The 23,524-nt window shown below is 38.7% G+C and overlaps 2 protein-coding genes across 2 annotated transcripts; one reads left to right on the forward strand and one right to left on the reverse strand.

The window, feature by feature from the left end:
• Positions 1-2,870: 2,870 nt before the first annotated feature.
• LOC112167139 lies at positions 2,871-3,724 on the reverse strand. The gene is made up of 2 exons (XM_024304107.2): positions 3,520-3,724; positions 2,871-3,359 (listed from the first exon to the last, which is right to left on the reverse strand). The coding sequence occupies exons 1-2, from the start codon at positions 3,618-3,620 to the stop codon at positions 3,152-3,154; spliced, it is 309 nt and encodes a 102-aa protein (XP_024159875.1). The 5' UTR covers positions 3,621-3,724; the 3' UTR covers positions 2,871-3,151.
• A 1,490-nt stretch (positions 3,725-5,214) lies between these two features.
• On the forward strand, positions 5,215-6,481 carry LOC112203475 (protein LSM12 homolog A). The gene is made up of 4 exons (XM_040505775.1): positions 5,215-5,512; positions 5,646-5,726; positions 6,145-6,313; positions 6,425-6,481. Exons 1-4 carry the CDS (start codon positions 5,220-5,222, stop codon positions 6,479-6,481), a joined length of 600 nt encoding a protein of 199 aa, XP_040361709.1. The 5' UTR covers positions 5,215-5,219.
• The last annotated feature ends 17,043 nt before the right edge of the window (positions 6,482-23,524 follow it).

Below are 23,524 nucleotides of genomic sequence, written 5' to 3' on the forward strand. Positions count from 1 at the left end.
ACTACCCATTGCTAGGCAGCCCGCCGACGCGTTAGTGTTGTGAATGCAGATGGGTAGTTTGGAAATTTTCCAAGAAAATTGACGGAGTGGTGACAGATTGGATCAATTTGATGAAATTGGAGAGTCCAAGGACTTTTCTGATTAAATTAGAAATGCAGGGACTGAACTGATAAACCCTTGAAAGTACAGGGTAGTAAGCAGAATTTAGTCCTACATTATAATTTATCAATTAATTATTTTAATTGTAACGAAAAGCAAGTTACTACAATTAAAATGATATTATAATTAATAATTATTTATCAAGCCATATTTTACTATAATGTATCAATAAGATTTATCAACAAATATAAAGGTCATAATTTTAATAAACCACTATCTCACCGTTTTACAATAAAAATCAATAAGTACAAATATAAACATCCTTGTAATTACATTATAATTTATCAATTAATTATTTTAATTGTAACGAAAAGCAAGTTACTACAATTAAAATGATATTATAATTAATAATTATTTATCAAGCCATATTTTACTATAATGTATCAATAAGATTTATCAACAAATATAAAGGTCATAATTTTAATAAACCACTATCTCACCGTTTTACAATAAAAACCAATAAGTACAAATATAAACATCCTTGTAATTACATTATTATTTATCAATTAATTATCTTAATTGTAACGAAAAGCAATTACTACAATTAAAATGATATTATAATTACTACATTATTTATCATGTAATATTTTACTATAATGTATCAACAAATTAAATGATTTATCAACAAATACATACCTCATCAACCGCATTCGAACCGCTCTTGTACCAATGTTTCGCTTGCCTTAATGCACAATGCCACTCAAAGAGTTCTATCTTCAAAATTTTCCACCTTCCCTGCAAAGATTGGGCTGATCGGCTCTTGGGCCAATTTGCGTCAAAGTGTCGCTTCACGCGCAACCATAAGTCATTTTTTTTTTCTGATTTGTGCCCACAATCGGACATTGGCCTACAACTTTCCAAGACTTGCACAATTGAACATCTTCCTCATCCGTCCATCTCCTTTTGTCTTGGGTAACCTCATCTTCATTTTGATCTCCCTCTTGTCCGGCCACTGGACGTGTGTTTCCCCTTTGTTCGGCCATAGTGGATAATGAAAAATATGGATGATGAGAGCTATATGAAGAGGAGGAAGGTGTAACTATGAACTCGAATTTTTTTGGTGTGAGATGTAAAGAAAATCCTAGGTATTTATAGAGAAATTTTTAGAATTTTTTTTCTTACCGTTTTGTTACCGTTTATTAACGTTACATATATATATAGTGGTTATTAATTAATTACCGTTGGATCCTCTTCTTAATTGAAATGGACGGATCAGATTTCATGACCGTTAGGCAGCCAATTCGAAATGACCCAACGGCTCTGCAGCACGTGGCACAGGCTGGGCCTAAAACAGATCCACTACACGACAAGAGTCTGGAGTCACTCGCTCGGAAGTTGCGGCGCCACGCGTCCTCCGTTCGTGACCCAGTCGCTGCCTTCAGCGCGTTGCAGTGGAGGGCCTGCTGGTGATGTCGCTTCACGTGAATCATCGGGCCGAGCTGGATTCCCTTCTTCCCCAGTCAAGAAAAATGTCACTGTGTTGCCTTTTTTCTTCCCCTCAGTCAAGAAAAGCCAATAAATGGCTGGGCAAACTTTCACTGGTGGAGGACCAACTTTGCTTGTGACCGGTCACCACGTCGGTTTTCCTTGCTTTTGCCCGGACAAAGTGCAACCGCTGCACTTGCTCTTATGAACCAAAAACCTGTTAGTGTTTCTAATCATTCAAAGTCTCTGCATTGTTGCATGATGAACCAATTGCTAGCTAGGTGGTGAACGTATATAGAAATGGAGAGGAATGTATATACAAAAGTGAATGACAAGAAAAGTCGTACAAAAATTAGAGCCAACTCCGATCACATATGTTATATTAAAGTTGTGTATAAACTATATATAGTACAACAAAACGGAAAAGACTTCAGTACATTAATGTACCGATACATCAGGTAGACCAGCTCGGTACAATGATAGACTAACTCCATGCATAAGTAGACTAGTCTACCCATGTACTGAGCTAGTCTACCTCTATATTGAGCTAGTCTACTTGATGTCCAACAAAACATCGATCTCGACCTAATTAACTTGGAGGTCACAAACTCTGACTTTATGGGTAACACGCTGACTGGTGGAGCCAGCTTATCAACACACTTGGGGACTAATAAGTTTATCATTTTGCAATATTTTTAAAATGTTGCATAAATTTTGGAATAATTCTAAGGAAAGGTTGGGATAGCTGATTCTAACTCCGAATTATATCCCTAAACCGTAATAAGACAAAGGTCCTCTTACTGGAATCTAATGACGGGTAGAATTGCTTAATGCACATGGAATAAATGCATAGTAAATTAGCTAATTAACAATAAGACAAAGGTCCTCTTACTGGAATCTAATGACGGGTAGAATTGCTTAATGCACATGGAATAAATGCATAGTAAATTAGCTAATTAACAATATTGAATGGCGGTTTCTCACTCACTTTTTTATGAATATCAGTGGTTAATTGTCCCGTGATGGCCATGATTTCTTTAAGCAATCAGGAGTAAATTAGTTCATACACAATTTTATCATAATAGTTAATAGTTAATTATGATAGATAAATTATTGATCTATAGAATATTATTTCTCATTGAATACGACAAGCTAGTGTTTGGTAGGCGTGATATATAATATATGTGTTTGTGTCTGTGTGTAATTTCATGTATGAAGATTATTATATGAGAAAGGATGTTTACTTGTCTACAATTAAATTGATTTTTCTTTCCCTCTGTAGTCCATTTATCTACACAGAAATTGGATAAGTCCTTTATAAACCAAAGCACATACAAAAAAGAAAAGCATAGCTTGCTAGTAATATTTATTATTAAGAAGAATACGACCATGCTTACATGCACATAATGTGCTAACAAAGTCATTCAGCTCTACATGGAGGCATTCTTTGCCAGACTGCAGACCTTGCACCGCATTATATATTGCAGCTAAAACCACTCCATTTTCCTCCAGATCGATCAGTTAAATAATTAAGAACCATGCATGCTACTTATTAATTATTAACTAATTAATCAGTAGCATCAGCAGTCTTGGTTGTATTACTAACATCATCGACAACAGTATTTCCTGCATTTGCTTTTCCATCTTCTCCATTATTCAATCTTCTGAGACCAACCACCTGATCTGTTCTCAAACTCCGGTCAGCGACTCTAAGTACCTGGTTGATCTGAGGAGGGCTCCCTGTATTAATTCCTGGCCTTTTGACAGCACATCTTCTGTATCAAATTAAGAACATTCTCATCAGTTAATGATTTCCGGACTACAAAGAACAAGACTGATTATTTGTTCATAGAATCATTATGCATGAAGATGCAGTGAAACTAACAGAAATAGATGCATAGATTGTACTGAAAACTTGAAAGGGTATGAACTCACATAATTGCAACGTTCTTATTCTGCAGGATGCAAGGCTTGGAATTAGTGGGAAACATCTGGACCATGGTCATCTTTGGCATGAAGCTACAAACTAGAGCCATGATGAGTAAAGCAAAGAAATTTATATGAATGTAATTTGCAGCTAAATTTCTTCAATAATAATGATCAAATTAAGCCAATCGAATAGCAACTTGTGAGGTCTGACTGGGGCGCCATGGCTACATTTATAGGCTAAGCTATGAGCACGTGGTGTCTCTCTCCTCGAGTTACAGTCAAACTCAGACAGCTTGAAAAATGAAAACCAACTCCCCAAAAATTCTAAAAAATACAAAACTGGTTTTATGGTAGTTTTAAGCTACTGAAACGAGCAAGCGGCATAGCGTACAGAACTTAAATGTGGTCAACCATACAGAGGTCAACATAAGTTAACATATATTCCTAATTCCTATATGGGGTTTCCACGGTCCCTAGTCTTTAGACCTCGGTTTTGGACCAATGTTTCAAGAGTAGAAGGCCGGTCTCAGGTCGGGGAAAAAAAAAAAAAAAACAGGAAACAAGAAGAAAGTCGAGAAACAAAGGAAAAAGCGCTCTCTCTCTCTCTCTCTCTCTCTTTCTACAGACACCGCTAATATTAACATGACTGATTTGAGAGTTCTTTATATAATAGAAACTGCCTAGGACGAAGTAGAGATTGTAATGTTTTGATTTCCCAATTAGCTAGTGACGGATACAGGATCAAAATTTGGGGTGAGCTAATTTAAGACTTGATTAAAAGATTTTTTTTTTTGTCAATAATGATTGCAACAATTTTGAGACTGAATTTTAAAAGAAATACTAATGGAGTATGTTGTAATTAAAGAAAAAAATAGAGGACAAAATGTGGAAAGATGAAAGAAAGAACAAAAAACAGGCCAGATTTTCCTTAAAGATAAGAAATTTTTAAGAAAGACAAATAAAAAAAAACTAATTGAAAATGTTGTAACAAAATAACGAAAAAAAAAAAAAAAGAGTGAAGCAATCAGTCATTAAGTGCTAAGGCTGTGTTTGTTTCCTGGGACTGGACTGGACTGGACTACCTTATGTAATAAAATTAGACTTATTCCACGTTTGGCACACACAAAGACTCATTTAAATGAGATAACAGAGTCCCCGCATCAGCTCCGCACCTTCTTACACAGACCCCCCAAAAATCACCGGACTGTGGAAGGCAGGGCTTCAACAACGCTCATTAGTCTCTCCTCTCTTTCGCGCGAAGCCTCATCTCTCCATCTCTTTCGCGCGAAGCCTCGTCTCTCCACTCTCGATCGCGCTTCATCCTGCTTGAACTACTCTTCCAGGTTCAATTTCTTGTCTGTCTGATGCTCCTTTTGCTTTGATTCTGATTCCCTCTTCCCTTCAATTTCTACTGTGATTTGTTAAATTAAAGACTATGGATTGATTTTCTATTAACAATTGTTTATGGGTTGTAACAATTGGTGTCTGGGTAGCTTGATTTGCTAAGAGAATTGATCAATTTCAAGACTGGGTTTTTTTCTTTTCTTTTAACAACGTCTGTGTTTTTACCATGAAGTCTGGATTCCAGCTGCTGAAGGAGTCTTGAAGGACTTGGTCAAGAAAAGGGGTCTGGATTCCAAGTTCAAGATTGACTCTGCTGGCACCATTAATTACCATGAGGTAGAGGGACGAAGAAGAAGATGGCCATGGATGGCGGCAATGCAGCAGCAGCGGAGGAATTGGCCGTGGGTTGCTTCGTCTCCATCAAGACCACCTTGGGCGACGACTTCCAGGGCCAGGTCATCACCTTCGACTGCCCCTCCAACATCCTCATCCTTCAAGAGGGTTTGAAAGGAGGGCCTAAGCGGAACATCAGGCTACTCAAGGCCAACTATATCAAGGAGTTGAGCTATTTGGGTCAAGCTGAAGACCCACTTGACATTAAGAACTGTTACCTTGATCTTAATAGTCTCAGAGCCAGAGAGGAATCAGCTATCAGGTAGTTTACTTGCTACCCAATTTGGATTTTTGTTGAGTACTTGTTAATCCAAGTGTTTAGAGGATGTTAAGTCATGAAGAACCCAATTGTGAATTTAGTTGAATAATGTAGTGTTTGGTATGTTTAATTGCAGACAAGCAGAGGCAGAGTGTGAGAGGATCGGAGTTGGTGTCACCAGCCAGGCTCAGAACATTTTCGATGCCTTGTCTAAGACGTGAGTGCTTTGCTCTTTCTTCTTAAGTTAGTTCGGAGCTAAACATATGATGTAATGCTCATTTCTGGTGTTAAATAAACTGCATTTTTGGATTCATGGTCATTCAATTTAGTAATGCTCTGATACTTGTTTTCGTGCAAAATGCAAGCAATTGTTTGTGGAGGGCAGATTTGGTTGAACTTTGTAATGAGGTGTTGCTCTAATGTTTTGTTTCTAAAGTAGCTTAAGGGTTAAAGTTTATGGGGTTTTAGGCTGTTTGTAGAACTATTGAGTCACTGATGGATGCAAAATCAAAACTTTCTAACTTTCAAGACATAAATCATAATAAAGTTAGCTCTAGATTGTGACTTGTGAAATTTGTAATTCGTAAGTTTGTAGAAGTTATGTTGTCTGGACTGATTGTCATGGTGGTGATCAGGCTTCCAGTACGCTGGGACAAGACTGTCATAGTTGTGATGAATGAGGTTCGTGTGAGCAGTCCATATCTTCCTGAGTCTGTCAGTGGAGGAACTCCTGCTGCCAATGATCGGGTGAAGAAAGTGCTTGAGTTGGAGAAGACTTTTCCCTCAAGGGATAAGTCATTGTGGGTATGTTTGTATACTCAGCCTTCTCTGAGGGGAGCATTATCTTTTTTTTTAAGACATGTGAAGCTCAAGATAAATTGTTTAATCATGGTGGTAAAATTGATTAAATGCAAGTATGGTGGTATGGTGGTCTTGCTGTCAAGACGTAAGACCAAGCATGAAGTGTTGTAGTATGGTTTTGCTTTTTAAGCTTGGAGATCATAATTTATTTGCATGGCAGCTTTGTTTTCTGAGCATGAACTCGAAAAGAGTAGTTTATTTGCAAATGTGGGAGACATGCTTTTTAAGCATGAACTCGAAGAACAAGAATGAAAGATTGTTTAATTGCATTGTGGTGGTCTTTCTGCCAAAAGACCAAGTATGAAGAATATTGTAGTTTGTGTGTGGTGGTCTTCTTCTTTCACTTTAATGTGTGGCCATTTTCTCCTTCATAGAGAACTTGCTATCGAAACAGAAAAGGAAGAACATGGAAACTAGATTCTCCATCTTCGTCTCATGGAAACCTTGGTGATTTCTTCCTCATATAAATATACAGGTTCTGTGGTTCTTGTTGCTATTGAGTATAGTTTGATTTTCAATCCTTTGGTTGTAAAAGAGTTGGTCCAATACTTTTAGTCCAATACACAAACAAACATGGGATATGACTATTTTGACTATTCTGCTCTTTAGTCCTAAGCAGTACCAAACATGGATCTTGTATTAGTATAGCATATCCCAAGCTAGAAGAGTCCTAGACTACTATAGGAAATAAGGTGGGGGATAATAGTCCCATGTAACAAACACAACCTAAGAGTTCTCCTAGAGCCCAAAGTTCATTAAATGCTTTGTTTGTGTCAGTCATTATGTTTTTTTTTTTTTTTTGAAAGGGGTTTGGAACCTAGCCTAACTGGGAGGCTCAGCCTCACGCTTGGTTCCATTTATTATATTAATATTAGGGTTTTGCATCCCGGGGGGGGGGGACATAAAACCTGAACCCCGAACTACATAGAAACAGTTACATTGATCTTCATAGAGAATATCCTGAATGATTACAGGCATCTCATCTAACCACAAATCATCAATATCACACCCACTAGCAAGGTGAGCAAGCCTATCCGCTACACCATTTGCTTCACGGTAAATATGTCGAACTCTAACTGATTGGAAATCACACATATATTCTTTACAGTCATCTAAAACTCGACTTACCTCAGAGAAAATTTTCTCTTCACTGTTGAGAGCAGCAATTAGAATGTCAAAGTCGCTTTCAATATCAATATCAGTCCAGACTTGGTAATACCAAAAAGTAAACCAGCTCCACACGCCTCCGTTTCCATATTAAGGACCGAGTGTGCATGTAATTAAAAAGGCTTAGCCAACGCAGCAATACCCATACCAGTTTCATTCCTAACTACTACCCCAATACCTCCACTCCCATCTTCTGCTCGAAAAGCCCCATCCACATTAATTTTTAGACGACCACTAGGAGGATTTTTCCATTTGGTCTGAGGTCTCCTTTGCTTTCTCACCGTCTTCGGATGGTATTTCTGGAAGTCTTCTAACAATTTACTAGTCCATTGAATCATGTTCATAGGTTGAAAACTTGCACCCTTCCAGATTAAATTATTACGCTCATTCCAAATTGCCCATAAGCTCATGAAGAAAAAGTCACAAGTCGTTATGTTTCTTATCTGTCTTTATTCTTGTGTTTTCTGTAGTTTTTAGCTAGAGGGTTCTGGAGTGTAGTAGCATTAATTGAGTAGTTGAGTCTGAGTCACTTAAGGGGGTTGTAGCTAATGTAAGTTTCCACTATGAAAGTTCAATTAAAAAACAGTTTTATCAAAACTTAGTTCACTCTAGCTTTAAGGTTCCAGATTTCGTCCTTTTAGCTATCCTACTCAACCTCTAGTTCAGATCCTATTAAGGGCCTGCATCAGTTGGTATCAGAGCCCCATGGCTGGATAAGGGTGAGGTAGACTGCCAACCAATGAAGTTGAGCAACTAAGGAGACAAGTTGAGTTTCTAACTCAAAGGATAACGGAGTTGGAGGCATCAAGATCCACTTAAGGAAGTGATGACTCAGATGGAGGCTCTGAGAACCCTTTTCATGGTTGCGCTAGCTCCGCGTCAGGAGCCAACTATTCGGGATGATTGAAGATGGGAGATGAACTTCAAGCTTGAGATACTAGAATTTTATGGTGGCTTACAAGCTGAAGAGTCCATTGACTGGTTGAATACTGTTGAAAGGATATTCGACCTCAAGGATGTGCCAGATGACAAGAAGGTCAAGTTGGTGGTAGTCAAATTAATGAGACGAGCCTCTGCTTGGTGGGACCAGCTGAAGATGAAACGTGAAAGACAAGGGAAAGAGAAGATCAAGAGCTCGGAGAAGATGAAGAAAAAGCTCAGGGGGAATTTCCTTCCATTTATTTATATTCATACCTTTTATCAGCTTTTGCAAAACTTGAAGCAAGGTGATAGAACGGTGGACGAATATATTGAAGAGTACTATCTATTGGTGGCTAGAAATGACTTAAATGAGGATGAAGAACAGCTAGTTGCAAGCAAGGTTCTAAAAAAACCTAGGCGGTGACTCGGGGCCTAGCACCTAGAGATCTAGGCGGGAGCCTAGGTGGGGACGAGGCAATTTTTTATTTTTTATGACATATAATCATATAAATAAAATTATAAAAAGTATTATTTTGATAAAGGCGTTATAATTATAGACTAGATTTTTTTATTTTTAAAGAAAATAAAGGGACTATTTTGAAAAGAAAAGAAAAAAACAAAGTGATTTAATGTAAAAGAGAAAGATAAAGAATACATGCACGTGCATAATCATAGGGCATGCATGTGTCGTTATTATAGCTTAGGCAGTTATACCACAATGAGTTTCTTATCCTCTTCTGCCTCTGATACGAACAGAGAGAGAAAGCAAGGCCATTTCAATGGTAGCCAAATCCTTCTCTTGTTTTCCCCTTCAATAATCTCGTCGTGCCTTTTCGTTTTCCTCTCGATTCAGATATGGTAATTTTCAATCTATAATGAATCCCTCTTTTAATTTCATTTTCGACGTTGTCGACATCGAGTGAGACTGGGTTTTCATTCTTAAGTGGTATGAATTTTCAGATGTTAGTTTAGAGAGGTTTCAGAGGTCTGAGAATGAGAAACCTCTTCAATCTTTGAGGTTTTGAGTTTTGAAGATGATCAGAAAGAAAAAAAAAATTCCAGCACCCATGCCCAACGCCCAGCTCCGAGGCAGCCGCCGAGGAGCCCACCGCCCAAAGCAATTGCCTAGGCAGAAATCCAATCGGTGACCCAGCGACTATGACAGGACCCGACCCAGGAATCACCCCAAAATCAGGATACGAGCCTGCGGGGCCCACATTAAGCGAAATCCTACCGAAAATTCGGCAGAACCTCCCCTAAATATGGCCTACCCAAAAGTTCACAAACCTGGACATGATTAAAACTTTAACTTCTACTCAACCCACAATACCATAATTACATTCCAAGCACATATAATACATTCAGAAAGTTCAAATCCTAACATTACCTCCGAAACAACATCAATCCGAACAAAAACATCCATCAAATTAAAAGGGTTATCAGAGCAACACTAAAAACTAAGCCGATATCATACAAGGTAGGTTAAGTAATAACCTACGGACAAAAACGGAAGCGCTGATTCCAAAGTCTCAAGAGCCTGGACGCGATCTCGGCAAATCTGAAATCTGGGCATTTGAAAACGAAGGGCCCATGGGAAAACATTTAAAATCCGTTAGAGTGAGTGGACAAAACCGAAACAAAATCTGAAACAATTAATGGAATGCTTCCCATTTCTCTTTTTAACAAAACCATCATGCAGCGAGACTCTCTGAAAATCCAACTCAATCCTTTTTCCAAGAAAATTCATTTGATGACTAGGAATGACTGCTTCCTAGCACTACAAAAAAAAGGGTTTTTTGCGACAATGAGAAAGTGTCGGCAAAAATGAAAAAAACGTCGCAAATAATCTTTTACGACGGACTTGTGACGCTTGTTGAAGCGTCGGCAAAAATCGCGTCGCAAATACTTTTTTGTTATATACGACACTTCATAAGGCGTCGTAAATACCTTTTGCGACGGAATTGCGACACTTTTTGGATTGTCGCATATACTAATGTTGTAATTAATTTTGATTAAAAACGACGCATTAGAAAATGTCGTAAATAGTGTATGAGTTTTTGCGATGCTTCTTCTGCCGTCGCAAATACTGTAAATAGGTGAATAAAAAAAAAACTCAAACAGACTAGAAATTGGAATATAGTATAGAGTATAGAGTTAGGTTGTTTAACCAACACCCATTTGAATTAATGGTCCTACCAACATGGTAATCCTTTGAACTATAATTTACATGGTTCACTTAACTATGAAGAAATATATATGAAATCCAGAGGGAACGCATTCAATTTTGATATATATAGTTCATCAGCATTATGTACAAGTCATTGAATGATTGAAACTAGAAGCTCGCTTCTTTGAAAAATAGATGACTAAAGTTAGAATTCAACAGAGATTCTTCAAAGTTAGAGAGATATGGACTTACCCACGATAGAACACAAGCAAAACAAGTGAATACATCCGGTTGAAAAATAGTGAAATCTGCTATTTTCTCGGTCGGAGAAGACATTTTGAACCACATCCGGCTGAACGGAATCATCAACCGGAGTTCCATGGAGGCAATTGCAGATGAGATCGATGCTTATTGGTGGATTCTTTAACTCCTATAACCAGAAAACACAAACGCATACCACAAATTCAAGATCTAGATCTCCACTCAACAAATAAACTCCAGCCAGTCATTTAGAGTTCTTACTCTCCATCAAAACCCCCACCGATCATAATTTAGCAGCCGTCGAATGACCCAGGAATTGTTTCCTTTCCTTTGAAACCCTATTAGATAAACGATGCCCACTTTATCATGTATTCGTCTAATTGTGAAAAAGAAAAATAAATAATATTACAAATAAACGCTGGACTATATTTGCGACATATGTGCGACGAATACCATTACGTGTCGTTATTAGATAGAGCGGCAAGGTTTAGCGCCCAATATTTTGGTAATCGCGCAGATTTTAATAACTTTTACTACGGCCGTGTTATTATGTCGCAAGTTAGATGTCACAAAAAGCTATTATTTTTGTAGTGTAGGCATCTCACGCCATCTGGGAGGGACTGCCACCTAGATGACGCATCAGAAGGGACTGCCAACCGAAATAGGAGGCGGTGGTTAGATGGGACTGCCAACTAGCCACAGGTAGTAGACGGGACTGCCGACTAACTACCTCATGTCATCTGAAAGGGACTGCCAACCAGATGACGCATCAGATGGGACTGCCAACTGAGCTGTAGTCTGGAAGGGACTGCCAACCAGACTATTACCTAGAAGGGACTGCCAACTAGGTAAGATACGCATGCGCCAAAACTGGCCTCCTTGTCAACTGCTTTCTTTTTAAATCCTTTACTTTCCACAGAGTCACATTTTCTCAAATAATAAACCAACTAAAAACTTATTTCCATGCTGCATGCATTATTTAAATAAAATAAAAGTCCACTCACAAGTAGTCCCGCAGCTAAACCTGCTGCCTGCCCGTGTCCTCCTCGCTCGAGGGCTCAGTACGTCCTGTAATAAATGGACATAATAATTAACCTTAATGAGGAAACAATCTCAAGATCAAAACTCATTCCTTCGAGAAATTAGTATTCATTCTATAAAACAAATCTCACTCTTCAACTTGGAATTTACATTCTTGAATACGGAAATTTCCTTACAATTTAACGTCCACGTTTAATCTTTAACCTTCACAAGGATCGTTTCGATAATCTAATCAATTTAAACTCGATTCCTTGACCATAATTGATCACCAAATTAAACATAATATCCTTTCCAAAATTTCCGAATTCTTTCTTAACTTTCCCTATTTCCATTCACAAATCCATCTCTAAATCTCAAATCCTCTCTAAATTTTTCTTCCAAAATTCCAATTTCTCTTTTGCCATTCGAAACCCAATGTACTTCTCCAACCTCTCAACAATCTCAACTCCACACTAAAAACATGACAACAAATTCTCAACCCAAGATAATAATTTTAACCTCCTTAGAACCACAACCAACATCAAAACTCCAAGGAAACTCATTAACCAACAACCTTAAATCTAACACAAAAATTCATAGATTACAACTAACAGTTCCTATACCGGCAACAACAACCAAATTTAAGTAGAAATATCCAGAAAAATCAAACAAGAACCCAAGAATTCAAGAGTTACTGTTCACGATCTCAAACACCTTCAAATCTTCCTCCACCGATCAAAACGAGCTGCAACAAGGTTAGGAACACGTTCAGCACTTCCTCAACAACCAAAACCCCCAAAGAATCCGGCCGGAAAGCGCCGGAAACCGGACATCAAAGCAAAAATCCAATTTTTCCCATTTCTGGAAATTCCTCTTCAAACTCAAAAATCCATGGTACCCAAGAGGAAAAACTTACATGGCTAGGTAGAGAAGGGGGAGAGGATCACGCCATGCCAAGCGGTTCATCCTGGGGTGGCCGGACGGCGACGAAATGGCCGGAAAACCAGAAATGACGCAAAGGAGAAGAAAGGAGGAGGGGGAGGTCGGGTCTGTCCTTCCTTGGGTTGCTTTGACTTCTCTCTCCTCTATTCGAAAATAAAAACTCATTTAAAAACCTTTACCCAAAATAGTAGTTTCCAATTTGGTGATAACTTTCCCGTAGAAAATCCGATTTAAACAAACTACGTGTCCACGAACTCGATTTTACGTATTTTACGACATTCTCAAAGAAATTTCCTAATTTACCGGACTAAAGAAAAAGTCACTCCTCGGTCAATAATGGTAAAAACGTACTTCATATAGATGTTAAGGTACAGGGCCTAACAGACTAGCTCTTATGTGCCGCCTAGTCTGCCGCCTAAGCCATTTTTTAGAACATTGGTTGCAAGATATATTGAATTGCAGGATGTCCTTAATCTCCATAACTTTTGGTCTGTATCTGAAGCCCATCAGCAAGCTGTAGCTATTGAGAAACAACAGCGTAAGTCTAGCACTCGACCTTATACCAGAATTGGTACCAACTCAGTGAACCAGCAAGCATTTGGTGGATGGGGACCTGCAAAATCTGGTCAAATAGGGGCTCAAAATTCGTCTACAGCAATAGGAAATCGGCCCACTACTTCAAGACCAGCCAAGTAAGGTCAAAACAATGCACCCAAGATCCGTTGTTTCAAATGTGGAGAACCTAATCACAAGTTCTCTGACTGCAGACGAGCGTCTAGTAGCCGATTGGACAAAAACAAGCAGCTTATGATTAAAGGAGGAGAAACTCTTGATGATATTGGAGAACCCATCTTTGATGAAGAAATGGATGAGGAATGTTGTGAAGATTAGTTTATGGAGACATTGGTAAGGGTTTAGTTATTCGTAAAAGTTTACTCTAATGCCTAAACAAGAAATAGAGGTAGATTGGTTGCGCCTGAATATCTTTCATACCACATGCACCATAAGGGGCAAGGTTTGTAAGCTGATAATTGATGGAGGTACCTCCAAGAATGTTGTTTCAACTGAAGTGGTACAGAAGCTGCAATTAAAGCAAGTGAAGCATCCAAAGCCTTACAAGCTCTCCTGGTTTAAGAAGGGTAACGAGGTAATCATAGATACTCGCTGCCTTATATCATTCTCCATTGGAAATTAATATTTGGATGAACTTTGGTGTGATGTAGTTACAATGGATGCTTGTCATGTTCTTCTAGGAAAACCATGGCAGTATGATAGAGGTGCCATTCACGATGGCAGAAAGAATACATATACTTTTTGGAAGGATAATGTGAAAATAGTATTAGCACCAATGAAGGATGATGACTTTCCTAAACAAAGGGCAGCAGCAAAAGGAGACAATTTCCTTTCAATCACCAACTTCTTGCAAGAAATTAGAGAAGCTGGAGTATGCTATGCCTTGATTGCAAAAGAAGGCAACCCTATTTCATCTATTCTGGAAGAAGTAAAGCGTTTAATCAAAGAATTTGCAAATGTGTTGCCAGAAGACCTTCCTCCGAGATTGCCGCCATTGAGGGATATCCAACACCAAATTGATCTCATTCCCGATGCTATCCTTCCAAATAAAGCAGCATATAAAATGAGTCCAAAAGAGCATGAAGAGTTATAAAGGCAAGTGGTTGAGGTAATGAAGAAAGGCTTGATCAGAGAAAGTTTCAGCCTTTGTGCAGTTCCAGTCTTGTTGATTCCAAAGAAGTATGGAACGTGGCGGATGTGCATGGGCAGTCGGGCGATCAACCACATCACTATTCGGTATCGCTACCCAATACCTTTCCTTGATGATATGCTAGATCGTTCGGGACGGTCCAAAATATTCTCCTAGATCAATTCACAAAGCAACTACCATCAAATCCGAATTAGTCCTGGAGATGAATGGAAGACGACGTTTAAAACTCATGAAGGGCTGTATGAATGGATGGTAATGCCATTCGGCATATGCAATGCGCCTAGCACATTTATACGGGTAATGAATCAGATCCTAAGGCCTTTTATTGGAAGATTTGTTGTGGTTTACTTTGATGATATACTTGTCTATATATAGCCTATCCTGCAATGCTCACGAACAACATTTAAGAGAAGTTCTTGAAACACTACTAAAGGAGTAGTTGTATGCTAACCTAAAAAAGTGCATGTTCATGACTGAACAAGTTACTTTTCTCGATTATGTGGTGTCTTCTCAAGGAATTTCTATGGATCCATCAAAGGTAAAAGAAATACCCGACTGGGCTACACCTCAAAATATACATGAAGTCAGAAGCTTCCATGGGCTAGCTTCATTTTACAAGCGATCCATTCCTAATTTCAGCAGCATGGTTGCCCTAATTACTGATTGCTTGAAGACAACAGAAATTTTGTTGGACACCAGCAGCTACAGAAAGTTTTAAGCTAATAAAGAAGAAAATATGTGAAGCAAGAGTTCTTGCACTGCCAAATTTTGAGAAGGTGTTTCAAGTTGATTGTGATCCATCAAGGGTGGGAATTAGAGCGGTACTAAGTCAAGAAGGGAAACCAATTGCCTTTTTTAGTGAGAAACTCACCTGTGCAAAGCTTAGGTGGAGTATCTATGACATTAAACTCTATACAACAATTAGAGCCATACGACATTAGAGTGCATACTTGGCTCAGAGAGAGTTCATTCTTTACTCTGATCATGAAGCCTTGAAATACATTAAGGGGCAGTCCAAATTGACCAGGAAGCACGCTAGCTGGGTGAACTTCCTGGAACAATTCAATTACACTATAAAGCACAAAGCTGGAGTTCATAATAAGGTGGCTGATGCACTGAGTCGAAAAGCCTATCTTTTGTCTACTGTTCGTATTGAGGTGAAGGGGTTTGAGGCATTCAAAGATTAGTACAAGGAAGAGCCATATTTGGCACCCATTTGGGAGCAAACATTGGCAGATTAGCAAATTGGTTTTAATGTATATGATGGCTATCATTTCAAGGGTGATCAGTTAGGTATTCCAGAAGGTTCATTGAGAGAGAAAATTGTCAAGGAACTTCATCAAGAAGGCCATTTTGGTCGTGACAATATCCTATCGATCTCTAATCACTTCGACTTGTTGGTGGCCAAAGTTGAAGCGAGATGTCATAAGACATGTGGATCGTTGTCATGTGTATCAAAGAAGTAAGGGAAGGTCAACAAATGCTAGGTTATACACCCCACTTCCTACTCCTAAGTCTGCATGGACAGATGTGAGCCTGGATTTTGTCCTTGGCCTTCCTATAACTCAAAGAAGAATGGATTCAATTATGGTGGTGGTGGACATATTCTCAAAGATGGCTCATTTTATTCCATGTCGGAAAATCATGGATGCAACCAATGTGGCAAATATATTCTTTAAAGAGGTGGTTCGTTTGCATGGCCTACCAAGCTCCATTACTTCAGATCGTGATCCGAAGTTTATCAGCCATTTTTGGAGGACCTTCTGGGGGATCATTGGAAGTAAGTTGTGTTTTAGCAGTGCATACCATCCACAAACTGATGGTCAAACAGAAGTTATCAATTGGAGTTTAGGGAATATGCAACGATGTCTAGCCGGTGATAAGCTTAAGGAATGGGATTTGGTGTTACCCCATGCTGAATTTGCCTTTAACAGATCACAAAATCAGACTACAAAGTGCAGTCCCTTCCAAGTAGTGTATGGCCAGAATCCAAATAATGTTATAGACTTGACCTCCCTTCCAAGTCCAAGAAAAGTAAGCAAGAGGGCAGAAGAAATGGCTGACTATATCAAGTTCATCCATGAAGAGGTGAGGAAGAGGATTGAAGAGAGCAATCTGAAGTATAAGACTGTAGCTGACCAACATGGAAGGAGTGTTGTGTTTGAAGAAGGGGATTTGGTGTGGGCAGTTATGACAAAGGATAGGTTTCCTAATGGAGTTTACAGTAAGCTCAAACACCGTAAACTTGGCCCCTGCAAAATTCTCAAGAAGATAAACTATAATGCTTATCGAATACAACTTCCGAACCACATCAAGACTTCAGATGTTTTCAATGTCAAACACCTCAGCCCTTACAAACTTGAAGACAAGTTTTCTGCAACCAGGGGAGAATGAAACAATCAGTCATTAAATGCTGAGAGTTCTCCTAGAGCCTAGAGTTTCCTAAAGCCCAGAGTTCATTAAATGCTTTGTTTGTGTCAATCATTATGTTTATTGTTTGTCCTTATTCTTATGTTCTGTGTAGTTTTTAGCTAGAGGGTTTTGGAGTATAGTAGCATTAATTGAGTAGTTGAGTCTGAGTTTACTTAAGGGGGTTGTAGCTAATGTAAGTTTCAATTTTGAAAGTTCAAAAAAAAAAAAAACAGCTTTATCAAAACTTAGTTCACTCTAGCTTTAAGGTTCCAGATTTCGTCCTTTTAGCCATCCTACTCAACTTCTAGTTCAAATCTTATTAAAGGCCTGCATCAGAGAGAGAACATGGGGAGAGACAGAAAAAAAAAAACAAAAAAAACAAGAACATAAGCACAAAAAGGAGAAGGAAATGGGTTAACAGCAAAGTGGAGGCTCAAACTAGGGTCAAAAGAGAGATTAAAATAACTCGTCACTTTGCCACTACCAGTTAAGCTGAAGTTAGATCTGTGAGACAATAGCACACTTATTCTATGTAAACTATTGCTAGAATTTTTAGTTGGGCCAACCCTTCACGCGGATACACCCCTGCTACTCACTATATATACTAAATGGATGAACTATAGATAACTTACACGTGGAGTACAGTTGAAGGCCACCGAGTAATCAACCATGTAGCTTAACATAGTTTTTTTTTTTTTTGATATGAATAGAACCATAGACGAATTAGGGCAACTAATCAACTAATTTGTAACAACCCTAATTAACAGAGTAGTCAACTAATCAGGGCAACTATAACTATTCAGTCACAACCAAATTAGTGCAAAAGCAACATTTTGTAACAGAATTAGGTTACAAAATTAATGATGTGAGGCTGAGATTATTAATGCTAACAATCTCTGCCAGTATATAAATTGGGTGCCACTACTAGGTATTTGGCCTATGGCCACAGCACTATTGGGGACATTTGACATTTGGTGGCCTCTATATACTCAATAGGGTCATATAGAAATTTTTTGTGGCAAATAAAGATATTGCCACAGTTTCCGTCTCCAAGTTCTACAACAATTGGTATGTCTACGACTCTACGGTAATTTAGAACTTAACCAAAGAAAATCTTGAGCATCCGTCGCATAAATTGTTTAGGTATGAGAATTTCACGCACTTACTGAAGAGCAACTCCAACAGTTTCTCTATAATTTCTGATTATAGGAAAGCAAAAGTCAAGGTTTTAACCTTTTTTTTCTTCTCCAACTCTAACAAATTCTTAATTTTACAGTAATCTCTAAAATCTCCATAATTCTTTCTTAAAATTTTAGAGATTGCAGTAAATTTAGGAAATTTGGTTTTTTTTTCCTCACTATCTCTAAAATGAGGATAGTTATAGGAAACCTGTTGAAGCAAAAGAGACACATTGTTCCTTAAAATAGAAAAAAATCAAAATATAAAAAAATTGTTGGAGTTACTCTAACTGACCACCATGTGTCTGTAGCATATGTGAAGAAACTAAATGAATTAAATAAGAAAAATGTAAATGACTGTGCCCAAATGGTGCGTCAAACTTAAAATTAATAAATGAATAATATACATGGCAGTGGCCAAATGATACCAGCATTGAAAAAAAAAATATATATAATAATAATAAGAGACAATCGATCCGTCGTCCCACTGGTTTCGCCCACCGGTTTCGTATTGCCATTTATTAAAATAAAAAAAATAAAAAATAAGAAACAAGTAGATCCATCCCACACTTGCATCGATCTTGTCCAAGCTTCTCTCGCTTTCCTTCCCAGAAATGCCGGGATCGCTCTGTTTGCCAGCGACCCGCGAACCTGATCGCTCGACCCGAAACATGGTACGATCGCGAACCAGATTGGTGACTCCAGCGATCCCATATTTACTCAACGGTCCCATCTTCTGCATTAGCTGGTGCGCTTGTTTCTGGACTTCGTCCATTGCTAGACTTCTGCAACAAATTGGTTGGGTTGTTCATCTTCTTCTCCTTTTTCTGAAGAAGATAATGACTATTCTGATAAGAAAAAAATGATAATATATAAAAGATTTTTAACCTAATTCCTTATAACTTCTAATATTTAATTTTACTTGTTTACCCTTTTAAATTTATGTGGTTTTCATAGTATATGTATAAGGGATATTTACGTAAAAAAGTTATGTTTCCAAATAAGCAATTAGAAAATATGTTTAGGAATCCTGATTTTTATTTATAGTGTGGTATCTATTTATTATTATTTTATAATTATATTTATCATATGTAATTTATTTTTAATTAAAAATTTTAGCTAACATATATTAGCGTACCGCGTTCCATAGAGACTAGCGTACCGCGTACCCGTACTGCGTACCAGTTCTGCAACGACCCGCGATCCAGGTAACATTGTTCCTTCCACAAGATGAATCAAAGTAAGCCCCAATCTCTCTCTCTCTCTCTCTCTAGTCGACCACAAACCCTCCCTGTTCTTCCCCAAATCGCATACCCAGAATCCAAATTCAATAGGGATCGAATCTTTGAAGGTTAAAAAAGGAGAGGAAGCAGGTGGATTCGGATCTGGTTAAGCTTTTTATCGGCGGGATTTCATGGGAGACATCGGAGGATAAGCTGAAGAGCGGTGGTTATGAGAGACAATATCACTCCAAGGCCCAGATGTATTGGATTTGTGGTCTTTATAGTTGTAGATCCTGCTGTTCTTGATAGGGTTCTTCAGGAAAAGCATACCATCGCTTCTTTTTTTAACAAATTTAGATTCGATGGCTCAGATTGAATTGACTTTTCCTTTTTTCGGTTAAAGATTGCTGTGATTTTTCATTTTTCTCTTAAAATTGCTTGTTTAATTTAATGTTTTTTTTGTTTTTTTTTTTTTCAGGTAAATTGTTCTACTACCATAATCTTGAATTCAGAGTTTGGTAGATTTTCATAAAAGATTGGAGTTGTTGTGTAGCATGTGTAGGGGTGTATGAGTGCCTTTGTATTTGCTTGTGTTTATAATACAGAGAAACTTATTGTTGATTTGCAGGGTTTATGTGAACAAGATTGAATTTGATGCAAGGGGGAAGATGCAGTACATAAGGTAGAAAGCCAGCAATCGATTGGTTGTTAAGAAGACCAAAGGTCATGTGCAGCGCTGTCGTTTTCTGGCAGTGTACGTATTAATGAAAGAAATACAATCTAGATGAGCCAGCATCCCCTAATCTAGTAGGACACTGAAAACTTAAACTAGGACAAAATACACGAAGATTCTGCTATCCACCTAGGTGAGGGTCACCTGGTGACATGGCAGAGAGATAGGGTGACGTGGCAGAACAACATAGGCCGAATGAAAAGTTGTAGGGTCCGCTCTGACCCAATCTGACTCCCCCGTTACCGTCTTCTTACGAACAGGTTTGAAGGGAAAAAAAAAAGAGTAAGTTTGATTGAGAGAGAGAGGACGGGTAAGAAACAAAAATGGTTACAATGCCAAACATCACGGGTTCCGCTCCCCTATCTTGCCAACGATCGCGACAATGAAGGTAATGTCCGTTTTTCTATTAGGCAAATCAATTTTCACCGCTCTCAAATTCGATCTGGTTTTTCCGCTCCCAATTTTGCATGTTGTTTCCTTGCTCTGGTTTTGAAACTAGCAAATCGGCGATTCGTTTATTCAGATCTCTTTGTTTATTGCCAATCTGTTTGAACTGATTACGTATTATGAGGCGTAGAAATCAGATTTGTGTGAATTGTAGTGTAATTCTTGTTGATCTGGTTCGGTTTTGGCTGATCTGGTGTAATTCTGAGTTCTGCGAATCTTGTGTGTCAATGCTGACAGCGAACTCTTTGCAAATCTGCTTCATTTGATTTGATTTAATTCAATTGGTTTAGTGATTTGGATCTTGTAGTCTTCCTATAATTGCTTCGGGTTATAGCTCCCATTATTTTGTGTGATGTATCACCACTGCCGCCAAAATCTTCACAGTCTGACTCGGACTCAAAACCTCTACCACCTTCCTCGCCGTCGAGGAAGGAGAGCCAAGGAGGAGAGAAAATGACGAAAACGTCCTCCTCGGCGGTGCGGGATTTCTCGTGGAAGTACTGCTGGTAATGGCACAGAACTTGTTAGATCAAATGTGCCTCTGACGGTCGTCGTCGTCGTCTTAGATGAAGCAGAGCAGAGCAGGAGTTGGTCGGGTTGCTGCCGGAGTAGCCAGCCTTCGAGAAAAACGACGAAGCGCTCTCAGATTAGGTGAGACATTTTGGTAAGTCACTGATGGCTTTGATGTGAGGCTTGAGACATTGGCGAGTCGGCGATTAGTGTGATTGGGACATCGCGGTGGCGGTGTGGGAGTTGAGGGAGGAGGAGATTGGAGAATTGGCTGGATGTCGAATGAACGGAGACTGCCTGGTGGGGACGAGATCGTGCCGGCGTGGCTTGGATCCGATCAATTTGATCTGGTTTGGACTGGGTCGCATGAGTCCGATCTAGGAAAGGGATGGGATGGAAAGGTTGTCGCTGCTCCATGGTTAAATGGTCGACGGCTCGATGCGAATGGCGGTGGGATGAAGGCGGCGGTCCGGCGAACATGGCTGTGCAGCATAGCGAGTGGTTCGTCGAAGGTGGTGGGGTTGGGCCAGGTTGAATGGTTTGTTGAGTGGGTTGAGATCAGAGGTCGAAATGGGCCTGTACTTGGTGGTAGTTGGGCCTGGGCGTTTGCCATGGCCTTGGGTATTTTTTGTATTTATTTTTTTTGTGCGTATTTTTATTTTGTATGAATTGTTTTGTGATAATTTATTTTAATAAACTACATTTTATTATATGAAATTTGTCTGTGACATAAAATGAAAATGGTAAAAAAAAAGAAGGAAGAATTATGAAATTAAGCTCTCTAATTGGACGTTGAACGGTTGTCGGAATAAATTTTTTCTAGATTTTGTATATAAGTCACAAAGTTAGAGCTTATGCGAGATAGTCATGAACAAGGTGCAGATAGATTGGAAACTTGTGTTTTATTGTTAGTTATATCGAAGTTAGTATGGTTGATTCAGTGGATCGATTTGAAATAAAGTCGAAAGTTGTTAATATTTTGACTATGAGTCAACACACTTTGTACAAGGCAACTTCTCTAAGGGGAGCGGCACCATGTGTGGACAAACATCCTGAAATTTTAACAACAGTTGGTATAACCCCTACACACGAGAGTGTGGGAGCTGAAAGATCGAAAAAATGAATTGGCAAGGGCCGGTTACGAGCATATTCAATGCATGTTCTATTTAGGGTATCGAGTTGACCAGATAGATCGAGGCCCAACCGAAGGCGAAAAAGGCTGAAATTTCTACCACTTCCATATATTCGTATGTCGACAACATCCGACGGTGCATTTTAAAAAATTCCAATTCGTCCCTCATTTTGCTCATATAGGGTAACAAGCCTAATAAACAAAATACTACATTACTAGGGATATAAGGATTATGTGCGATCCAAAAATTATGAAATGGAAATCGGTCAATCCAAAAATTGCCATATGTTTATACAACAGTGATAGGTATTGTGTAAAAAAATTAGGCCGATCCGCCTTGAATAAGGCACCCAATGGAGCGGTCAACGCTTTGAACACGGAAACTTCCCTAAGGGGAGCGGCACCATGCGCGAACAAACATCCCATCATTTTTACATCCGTAAGAAGACCCCATACACACGAGATTGTGGGAGATGAAAGATCAAAAAAATGAATTGGCAAAGACCGGTTGCGAGTATATTTGTTTTATGTTCTATTTAGGGTATCGAGTTGACCATGTAGATTGATGCCCAACCAAAGGCGGAAATGACTGAAATTTCTACCACTACCATATATTCGTATGCAGACAACATCGGACGGTACATTTTAAAAAATTCCATTTCCTCCTCCATTATGATTATGGAGGGTAACAAGCCTAATAAACAAATTATACAACATTACTATGCATATAAGGATTATGTGCGATCCAAAAATTCTAAAATGGAAATCGATCAATCTGAAAATTCCCATATCTTTATACAACAGTGATAGGTATTGTATAAAAAAATTAGGCCGATCCGCCTTGAATAAGGCACCCAACGGAGCGGTCAACGCTTTGCAAAAGAAACCATCCCTAAGGGGAGCGGCACCATGCTAGGACAAACATTCTGGAATTTTGACATCCATAAGTAGACCCCCTACCCACGAGAGTGTGGGAGCTGAAAGATGGGAAAAAATGAATTGTCAAGGACTGGTAACGAGCATATTTGTTTTATGTTCTATTTAGGGTATCGAGTTGACCGTGTAGATCGAGGTCCAACCGAAGGCAGAAAGCGCCGAAATTTCTACCACTACCATATATTCATATGTGGACAACATCCGATGGTGAATTTTAAAAAATTCTATTTCATCCCCCATTTTGCTCAAGGAGGATAACAAGCCTAATAAACTACATTAGTAGGCATATAAAGATTATTTGCGATAGAAAAATTCAAAAATAAAAATCGATCAATCTGAAAATTCCTATATGTTTATACAATAGTGATAGGTATTGTATAAA

The sequence above is a fragment of the Rosa chinensis genome, chromosome 5 (genome assembly GCF_002994745.2).
Source record: "Rosa chinensis cultivar Old Blush chromosome 5, RchiOBHm-V2, whole genome shotgun sequence".
Lineage (NCBI taxonomy): Eukaryota > Viridiplantae > Streptophyta > Magnoliopsida > Rosales > Rosaceae > Rosa > Rosa chinensis.

Bases quoted from the DNA above. Each gene is read 5' to 3' on its own strand.
- LOC112167139 (XM_024304107.2), bottom strand. From the start codon at position 3,620: ATGGCTCTAGTTTGTAGCTTCATGCCAAAGATGACCATGGTCCAGATG. The intron at 3,360-3,519 runs GTGAGTTCATAC...AATTTGATACAG, and splicing joins AATAAGAACGTTGCAATTAT to AAGATGTGCTGTCAAAAGGC.
- LOC112203475 (XM_040505775.1), top strand. From the start codon at position 5,220: ATGGATGGCGGCAATGCAGCAGCAGCGGAGGAATTGGCCGTGGGTTGC. The intron at 5,513-5,645 runs GTAGTTTACTTG...GTTTAATTGCAG, and splicing joins AGAGAGGAATCAGCTATCAG to ACAAGCAGAGGCAGAGTGTG. The intron at 5,727-6,144 runs GTGAGTGCTTTG...GGTGGTGATCAG, and splicing joins TTCGATGCCTTGTCTAAGAC to GCTTCCAGTACGCTGGGACA.